Source organism: Peromyscus eremicus, chromosome 1 (genome assembly GCF_949786415.1).
Source record: "Peromyscus eremicus chromosome 1, PerEre_H2_v1, whole genome shotgun sequence".
In the NCBI taxonomy this organism is placed as follows: Eukaryota; Metazoa; Chordata; class Mammalia; order Rodentia; family Cricetidae; genus Peromyscus; species Peromyscus eremicus.
In genome coordinates, this window is record NC_081416.1 from 48,549,009 (window position 1) to 48,559,838 (window position 10,830).

At 34.9% G+C, this 10,830-nt stretch overlaps 1 protein-coding gene across 1 annotated transcript; it reads right to left on the bottom strand.

Annotated features, from left to right (window-relative positions):
- Positions 1–366: 366 nt before the first annotated feature.
- Positions 367–1,314, bottom strand: LOC131897171 (olfactory receptor 5B2-like). Its single transcript, XM_059248063.1, has one exon. The coding sequence runs from the start codon at positions 1,312–1,314 to the stop codon at positions 367–369; it is 948 nt and encodes a 315-aa protein (XP_059104046.1).
- Between the last annotated feature and the right edge of the window lie 9,516 nt (positions 1,315–10,830).

Below are 10,830 nucleotides of genomic sequence, written 5' to 3' on the forward strand. Positions count from 1 at the left end.
CTTGTAGGAGGGAATGGAGACTGGGTTTTGGCAGGGGGAGGCTGAAGGGACAGGTGGATGGAAGAGGGGGATCTGTGATTGGTATGTAAAATGAAAAAAAATTCTTAATAAAAAAGATACATATACAGTCAGATTTCCAGTAATTCAGCTTTATAACTTTGTATTGTTATCAAGTACCAAATAACCACCACCAATGATCAGTACAATGCTTGCTCTTAAATAAAAATGGTCATCAACAAAAGGAGGTAATCCTTTAGCAAAATGGGAGAAGGCAAAAATAATACGTGAAAAAATTAAATTTTTATCAGTATTTTTTCAAAAATATTACTTATTTTCAATAAAATTTATAATCTAAAATTTAAAAAATTAGGAACTTAAAAAAGTCTTCATTTTCTCAACAGCTTTCTTGAAAGTATTATGAATTTCTTTATTCCTTAAGCTATAGACAACTGGGTTCAACATGGGAACTACTATGGTGTAGAACACAGATGCCATTTGATCGTTGTCCATGGAATGACTAGAACTGGGCTGTAGGTACATGAAGATTACAGTTCCATAGAATATGATCACAGCGGTGAGGTGGGATGCACAAGTAGAGAAAGCTTTCTTCCGTCCTTCTGCTGAATGCATCCTCAGGATAGCAATGAATATGAATGCATAGGAGGTCAAGATAACTATCAGAGCAAAGAACACATTGAATAAGGCTAAGATAAAGAGCACGATCTCATTCACGTATATATCAGAGCAAGAAAGAGACAGGATTGGAGGGATATCACAGAAAAAGTGATGGACCACATTAGAATGGCAGAAGGAGAGAGAAAAGGTGAATCCAGTGTGTATTGCAGACTCAAACAAGCCCCAGGCATAGCAGCCAATCACCATATGAGCACACACACTAGTAGTCATTGTAGTGGTATAATGTAAGGGCTTACAAACTGCAGCATGCCTGTCAAAAGTCATGACAGCAAGTAAGAAACAGTCAACACTGGCAAAAGACACAAAGAAGAACATTTGAGTAACACATCCCCCATAGGAGATAACTTTATCCCCTGTGAGAAGCCCAGCCATCACCTTTGGAGTCACAGCTGAGGAGTAAACACAGTCTGCCAGAGAGAGATTACTGAGGAAAAGATACATGGGAGTGTGGAGACGGGAGTCCAGCCAGATCAACACAATCATGCCCAAGTTCCCAAACAGTGTGATGAGATAGATGAAGGTGAATGTTATGAGCAGGGGGACTTCCAGTTCCGGGTTGTCAGTCAATCCCAAAAGTGTAAACTTAGTCACCTTAGTGCTATTCTCCAAGTATGACATTTTGAAATTGTGTATCACCTGTCCAAACAAATAAAGGAAAGTAAATATATCACTAATACACAGGAATAGATGCCAGAGAACTCCTGTCACTCAAATGACATTATCTGCATGATCTCAGTACTAATACAGGATTCCCAATAACCATGAAACTGCTGTAATCTTACCATTTCCTTACAATGTAATAGCTAGAGCCTTCTGTATGGTATCTGTTAGTTCCCAACAGCACTCAGATATTCTAAATGACCACTCGGTTGTCTCCCAAGTTTCACTCACAAATTCTAATTTGAGTTGAAAGTTTGTTTCAACAATAAACTACTCTGACTTTCATAACTGTCATTTCAGAATCAGATACAAAATAACCAAGTACCATGTGCTATGTGACTACAAAATAATGGATATTAATATGTTTAATCTTACCGTCTTATTGTATAATTGCCTGAGAATAGTGGTGCATCACTACCTTTCTGGATATACCATGGTGAGATATGAGATATTCATCCATACAGCTGAAATCCATTTGAAATCGAAAGAAATGTATTCATCCTTTGACTCTTCAAAGAAAACAGTCTTCTTTAAAAGACATGCCCCAAAGGTGTATAAAACTCAACACTTATTTACCATCCAAATGAAAACTACACTGAACAACCTACACCTACTTCACCTCCCTTAGGGAAGCAACAAAGAATAAGAGAGATGTTCATTCTTAATTATTCCCTTCAACAACATGAACAACCCAAGAATTCAATTAATTGGAAAAATGATCATTGTGCTTCCTACTTTTCCTAGGTTGCATAATTCTTGTATTTTTTAAGTGCTTTGAGATCATACAAGCACTCTGAAAGATAGCATGCTGTGATTGTACACAGTGTAGTCTCTGCCACTGACCTGTGGCACTTTATACCTGATTTATCCATGTACAGATCAGGTAACATTGGGTAAGTAGCCATCTTACTGTGTCTCAGTTTAAAATAATAATGAAAATTGTTCTTTACCAGAATGTTTGGAAAATGTATTAAGTGGATATGTTTAAATCACTAAGAATTCTGCCTCATTGTTAGGACACAATAAACCATAAGTATACTATCATTAAACAAACAATACTGTTAATGAAGTAATAATAATATATACAGTATCATGGAAGAAAAAAGAAAATACCAAAGGAAACTCAACACAAATATTTTAACAATATGTCTAAAAAAGCATTATGTCAGTAATTTTTTAATTTAAATCCAAGCTTGTTTAAGCATATATGACTTTGACAAATATAAACAATATGAAATTTTATTCTGAGACACAAATTATGAGGCACTATGCTTTTATTGCATGACAATCTTTTGAAGATTCAATATTTTTTCAACAGTATAATCACATCATGAAATATCTTCACAATTTTCATGATTGTGTTCCCTCAGCCTCCTTATCATAGTCTACCTATGCTAACTGGTACCTCTTCAATTTTCAAAATATCCTTTGGATATCTATCCAAACTAAATAAACTCTAAAAATAATAAAATACAAAGATTACTCCATTTGGACTCTTTCCTCCCCATTCCACATATAATCTATGAACACATGCTGTTAATCCTATCTCTAAAATACCCCCCAAATTCATTTCTTAGTCACCGCCATTCCCTAATGGTGAGTCACACCAACCTACACTGACATTTAGGGCACAACTGGAAAGAAATGATCTCAATTCGGTCACTAGGAAAGTTACAACAGAGAAACCTGAGGTGATGTACAAACATGGACACCTGGAGACAGAAGGCCTAAGGAGTAGATCTTGAAAACATTAGAACTTTGTCTTTTCAAATGCAGAGAGATGCATGTGGAGACTGCTTTTTTTCTCTAAAGATAAAGTGAGCACCATTCTCCTCTGTGCCAGATGCTCTATTGTCCTCGGTCTTCTTAATACGCCTGTAGTATAAGCTATTCTGATTTAAATTTTGTTTCTCTAATATGCAATGTACCTAACATATAAGTAAACACAGGAAGGGCAATAATTAGAACAATGGTGTAATTTTATAACTATAAGTCAGTTTGGCATTATAAAAACTGTCTGAATTTTAGAACCAGTAAATTGTGTTGAGATTTGCATTTTCATGTAGTAATTTGAACATGATATATAAATTCTTTTCAAGTAGAAATAATTGCTACTTTGTAGTTATTGGGAAATCCATAGTATACTCATATGTTTGAATGTCTGATAAAAACTTAAAGAAACCTGTTGACTTTTATTTCTGTCTACATATCTACTGCAACACTCAGGGTCTATCATGTAATCCAGAAGTGTTTGTTGTGTGAATCAGCTCATGAAGAAAGGATTATTGCCCAAGAAAAACAACTTTTTATAACTTTTATTCTTCTCTTATACATTGTATCTCTACCAGTATCCCTCCCCTCCACTCCTCCCACACAGTCCCTTCTTCCCTCTCCCCCAGGCCTGAAAGAACACTCTTCATGGAGAAATCAAACATCACCAGTAATAGGCACTCTGAGATACTACAGAAGTGAAGACTCCTAGATGAACAAAATAATTCACATGTGTTTCACTGATATTTTTATGAAACTATATTCCTCATCAATAAGATTTCATTCAATAGATCTCATATTGCATTCAATATAATAATAATATTCTTTAAATTATTAAAGAATAAGAGATACTGAGATCATATGTTGACTCATTTACTGGGATTAATGAACATTAATTTAATGAAACATAATTTAAACATTGATAAACTATACTATACATAAACTATCAATATAAATTTTTATATTCTTCAAATCTTCAGCATTAAAACCCTCTATAAGTTTGCCACAGGTGAGATTTTGGAAATTAAATTTACCACAGGTCGTTACAGTAAAGTGTGTTACTCGTGGAAGATTATGATCTAATAACATATGGTAAAATTAAATAGTAAATCAAGCTATAATTTTGTTGAATAAGTTCAATATCACTATTATTAGTAATAACTTTCAGAATGTAACAGGTATCATGTACAGCTGATTTGTCTATGTTTTTGCATACATATATTGGAGAAAGAAAAGAAAGACAATACAAGTCAAGTTCAAATGAAGAAGAAGCAAGGTTCCATGAGTTATTTTTTTGCTTTGCCATGAGTATGAAGTAATGTGTGATTACATGTGTGTGTGGGGTGTGTGTGTGTGTGTGTGTGTGTGTGTGTGTGTGTGTACGTGGGCATGCTAAATCACCATACAAAAATGGTATGTCTTGGTATGGATTCTTTATTCCAAAATTCTAACACCTTTTAAGCAAGAGCCTATAAAGCAGTGATTCCCAACCTGTGGATCCTGAGCCCTTTGGGGGGTCGCATGTCAGATACCCTGAATACCAGATATTTACATTATAATTCATAGCCATAGCAAAATTACAGTTATGAAGTAGCAACAAAATTATTTTATGGTTCAGGGTCACCATGAAATGAGGAACTGTATTGAAGGGTTATAGCATTAGGAAATTTGAAGACCACTACTATTAAGAGTCTCATAAAGTTAATCATGAAATTTGATTTTAGACATATAGCACCATTGTATTAGTTACTTTTCTGTTGCTGTGATAAAATACCATGACCAAAAATGACTTACTGGAGGCAAGATTTATTTGAATGTATGGTTCCAGGCAGGCATGTTGGCTGGAGCAGGAACTTGAAAGATTGAATCCTCAATTGCAAACATGAAGCGGAGAGAAAAAAACTGGAAATAGGGAGAGACAATATAATCTCAAAACATGCCCTTGGTAGCATACTTCCTCCAGAATTGCTGCAGCTCCTAAACCTCCCCAACATAGCACCACCAATTAGGAACCAAGTATTCAAATGCCTGAACCTATGTGAGGCGTTTTTCATTCAAATCACCACAACCACAAAATGCTCAATAAATGGGATTATTGTCCATTTACTGCCTCCATTTATTCATTGATTTGTTTGTTGTCTCAACAAGCATTTACTGACTGCCAACTAATTCCTTTTCTCCCTTTTGTCATAACTAATTATACAATAATGTGTCATTGTGACATTTCTCCATTTATGAATTTTAATCACATTCACCCATGTGTTACTATTTCTTCTTCTTCCCATTCCTAATAACACCCCTTTCATCTTTATGTACTCTTTTTTCATCTCCTATATTCTTAGTATGAGAGAAATGTGATACATATTTTTCTTTGCAGAACTACTATCCTAATCACAGAACTTCAAATGACTACAATAATATTATCTCTTATTATTTAAGTCATTGAGATTTTATCTGGATTTTAAATAAGTGGCATGAACTCACATACATATTAGAAACATAGGGGATGAACCCGAATCCTTCATAAATGATTACTGTTGGACTGTTACACAGCACACACTCTATTTTTACAATCTAAATAAGCCACAGACAGGATTGAGATAGAAACTCACCTTGTGCTTCAAAGAAGGTGACACAGTGTCACTTGGGATCCAACTGTAAGTCGTATCCAAAGAAGGAAAGGCTCCTGCTGAAGAAGTTATTTTTGGTGACCATTCCCAAAGATGGAAGTTCAATAGCAGCAGATGATTACAAAGAGATTAGAGAATGCTCAACATGTCACACAGTACTTCTATTTGCTATTTAGGCAAATAGAAGAAAGTCTGAACACTAAGTGAAGTTATGAGCAACTGCAAGAGAAGGTAATCACTCTGAACACAGACCTCATTCTTAGCTGAGGGATATAAATTTTAATGTTATAGGCTTATAATAATATGCAAATGTGTGTTAAAGACCACTTACCATAGGACTGAAAAGATGACTTATTGGTTAAGAGCATGTACTGCTCTTGCACAGGACCTGAGTTTGGGTTCAAACACCTACCTTGGGAGTTTCCCAACCACCTTTAGTTCTAGCTCCAGTTAATCTCATGCCTCTATATTTGTAGGCATCTATGTTCACATGTGCGCATGTGCACACATTCATACAATTTAAAAGTGGCAATAATAAATCTCTGAAAAAAAAACTACTGAGCAAAATAACAACCTTTACATTAAACCCAGTAAATGACCACCAAAAGGACTTTGGCTGCTCCAATAAAAACAGTGTCAAATAGAGCCAAGTTGGGATTCTAGAAAACAATACATGGGATCTAGGGAATTTATACAGGCATGAAGTCCTTCAGAGACTACATGCCCAGGAGTACAGCCACATCTCTCACTCCAGTCGCCTAAAGGAGCAACAATTAAACTGTCTTTGGAGACCTAGCTCAGCTTCTTATGAATAAAAATGATGTGTCAATATTATTTATGGTGAGTTCTTTATTTTCTACACAGTGTACTTTCCTTCTTTTTAGCTGAAAACAGTTTACTTTTTAAAGATTTCTTCTTTAACCTGCTTACCGTCAGTATCAAATATGAAAAAGTAACACATAGCCTCATGGAAATAATTTAAAATAATTTACACACTATGGAAATCAGTATGGAAGATTCTTCAAACAATTAAAATTAAAAATATTTTATAATCTAAATATAGAAGTTCTGAGCAGATGATACTCAAAAAAAATCAAAGTCAACTTACTATAGAGACACACTTGCACACCCTTGACTACCGCAGCACTATTCACAGCAGTCAGATTATAAAATCAGTCAGATTATAAAATCAGTCTGCTTGCCCATCAGCAGATGAAGGGTAAAGGAAATGTCTCTTTCCAGTCTTGAAGAATGAGATCATGTTTTCTGCAGAAAACTAGATGGAACTAGACATCATCATATTAATTTAATAAAATAAGCCAGCTATTACAAAAGCTAATATTTCATGTTTTTTTAATATGTGGAAATAAGAGAAAATGAAAGCAAAAGGAAAACTATAACATAACAGGAAATGGAGTATAAGAAGAATGTAACAAAGGAAGGAACATGTGATCAAATTGCGTAATATGCCTAAATGAAATATCATAAGCTCATTAAGTTGCACAATTAGTATACAATAGTAAAAAAAATCCTTAAGAAAATTATTTCCCTATTGAATACATATCACATATATTCAATATTCATAATTTACATATTCATTATTATAATATTAATGCATGTACAATATATATATTTGTGAGTTTTATAGTAATATTCTCTCTCATACACATAGCATGCTTCAATACAATTGATTACCATCTACCATCTTTTATTTTCTTTCTCCCTTTCCCCAATCCCCTCAGTCTTTCCTAGTTGTCAATTTACTTACTACTTTCAAGTTGACCTTTTAAAATATCTTTTACTTACTCTTCTGGCATGAAAGAAAATGGGATGCTTTTCTTTCTGAGTCTGACTTATTTCACTTTCACATGGATTCCAGTTCTGAATATGACATGATCTCTGTCTTTATAGCCAAATAATAACTCCTTTGTGCAAGTCTACTGTATTTTTTTTATCCATTCACTTGTTGGTGGACACCTAGACTGATTGCACATTGTAGCTATTACGAATAATGAGTAAATAAATATGGGTATTCAAATATAATCTACAAGTACTGACTATGCTACTAAAAGAAATATGCACATTTAATGATAGTCTCCATAGAACTAAAAAATAAATGGAAAATTTCATATGGAACCACAAAAGACCATGAATATCCAAACCTATCCTGGGCCAAAAGATCAAATGCTGGCCTCAAATCCAATTAGAGAAAGATAATCCCAAATAACAGCACCCCCACTGTTGCAATGGTGGACGTAATTTTCCTGACAGGTCTACACTGTAGCATACAGAATTCTGAGTAAGAACATTGCTCTCTTTTCTCCACTAGCAGCCTGAATAGGATCTTCCAGCCCTAGGAAAGAAGCCCTCATTGGGAGAGTTTTCTGATAAGTTTGATATTGAGTTTACTGTATCCTCCAACCAAAATGTATGGCATCTTAAGCAATACTGTCTTACCATCCAGTTATCGTGTACAACCACAAGTAATGATAATAGATTGTGTTGGATAGGCCTAGGAGGAGTTGGAAGAGGGAGTCAGAGGTGGACATAACCAAGAAATACTGTATACATTTATTGAAAATGTAAAAACGAATAAACAGATTAATACTGGAGATATAACAGTGCCTGGTTTCCAAATACATTGCAGAACCAGAGTAAGAAAAACAACATGGTATTGGCATAAAAGCAGATATGTAAAGAATAGAATGAGGACTCTGAAGTAAAGTAGAGAGTGACTGAGGAAAGTCCCAAGAATGACTTCTGGGCTTTACACACAAGTAACCCATACGCGCCAGCTTACCCACATACAAACAAACATACACAAATAAATGAAACTATAAATTATGATGTCACATAACATACTAGAGACCGAAGACCAGCTGGCTATTTCTATATATTGGGTATAAGTCCCAAATGTGTTTTATTATGTTATATGCTAAATTTCTTACCCATGAGAAATTCTTTGCACTTGATTTATTTCTTTCATTGAAAATAGATTTCTTTTCTTCACATAATATATACTGATTGCAGTTTCCCCACCTCCCTCTACTCTTCTCAGTTCCTCCCCGTCTCCCTTCTCCAATCCATACCCATTCCTTTTGGGTCTCTTATTAGAAAACAGGCTTCTAAGGGGTAATAATAAAATATAATAAGATAAAACAAAAACTAACACACAGGAATTGGAGAAAACAGACAAACAAAAAGAAAAGAGCCCAAGAGAAGGCCCAGGAAACAGATACCCACACACAGAAATTCCATAAAAATACTAAACCAGAAGCCATAATGTGTACCCAAAGGACCTGTAGAGTAAAAAGAGAAATGAAAATATATATAAATAGTATTAAAGTAAAATTAAAAATAGAAAATAAGATAAAATTTTAAAAAATAATAAAAATTAAAAAGGAAAGCCCTGATGCATTATGAGACAATGGACCTCCAAGTATGTCATTAAGTACAGTTTATGTTGGCCATCTAATGTTGGGAAGGCATCCTGCCCTTTAGAGTAGTATATTTCCCCAGTGGACTCCCTAGAGGAAACTAAATTTTCATTTACAAGTGATGATCAATTAGAGATTACTTCTTAGTTAGGAACAGGGACATGTGTCCACTTCTTTCAGCTATAAGGATTTACAAATAAGCTAAGATCAGTTTACATACTTCTCCACACTCAGCCTTCTTGTCCTTTCCGTAATTATATCACAATCCTGTTTATTAGTAACTTATTTTTATCCTCCAATCTAGATTAGACATAAGAAGCTCCAGGAGGCAGTGATCTTTATAACTGATTATTTGAACTATTTACAGTCAAAAGGAATATGCTATGTTTTATTAACTTAGTGGCTAAAAGGACAAATATTTAGGGTGTTTAGGGTGACATCACTAGCAATGGATACTAAAGAATGCCGAGAGCAAGAAATGACCCATTTCTGTGCCCTTCCCTAAGGAAAATTATTTCTCCCTCTCCCTGTTATCTTTTGTTTCCTTTAGTTCTTTGTATAGGGTGAGGCTTGCCCTGGTCCACTTTAGCATGTCTGTTGTTGCCCTTGTTCAGGTCATTATAGTCAGTCACACTGATGAGACTTTATAAGTGTAACTTCTGACATTACTAAGAGACACTCTTATATCAAAATCACTGCTCTTCTGGCCCTTACAGCCTTTCTGCCCCCTCTTCCACAATGTTCCTCGAGCCTTAGGTGTTGGAATGTTTTGTAGATGTCTCTGTAACAAGAAGCATAGCATAGCACTCTAAGGGTGCAGTAGTAGCACACATACACTGGTGGTAACCAACAGTTCTCTAATTAGACTTAAAGATGACTTAACAAGATAGAAAGCATGCCTGGTGTTGGAAAGTTAGCTAACTACTCAGTAATAGTGAAATCATGTATATTGAAGGAGAACCTACAGCAGCACTTTACTAAACTATCATGATTCCTAACAACAATCTGAGTGTGTATCATATACCAACGGGTGATGTAGTCTTCACCCCTCATCAAAGAACTTCTCTTTGAAACAGGCAGAGACCACTATAGAAAACCACAGCCAAACAAAATTCATAGCTGTTTGTGGTTTTGAGGAGAATACTGCCATGGAAATTACAACCAATGACCTTTTGTTGACGCTGTAGCTATCTGGTTTGTTTAAGAGTTTGGATTGCCTTGAAACTCTGGACTTTTACCATGCAATCTCCATGTTTGACACAGGCATACTCATGCTGGTCCTCTATCATGTTTAGGACTTAAAGAAATGTTTACTTTCCTCAGAAAGTATTCTGACAAGCTAATATCAAGTAAAATTCCTCTTTTCCCTTTCAATATCAAGTAAAATTCCTCTTTTCCCTTTCAATGTCCTATGTACTATTTCTGTTCTTATTCTGTATGCTGTGTATGTCTCTGTACACACAACTGTGTGCTTCTTGTGTTGTTTTGTACTTATTATAACCACTGTATTTAAGCACCACAAATGCAAAGAACGTTTCTTATTTTGCATGGTCTTGTTAGCAAGTCTCAACACTGTAGTTCAAACTCAGCAGGGTTCAAAAACAATTGAACATATTGACATTCCTTCTCTAAAACTA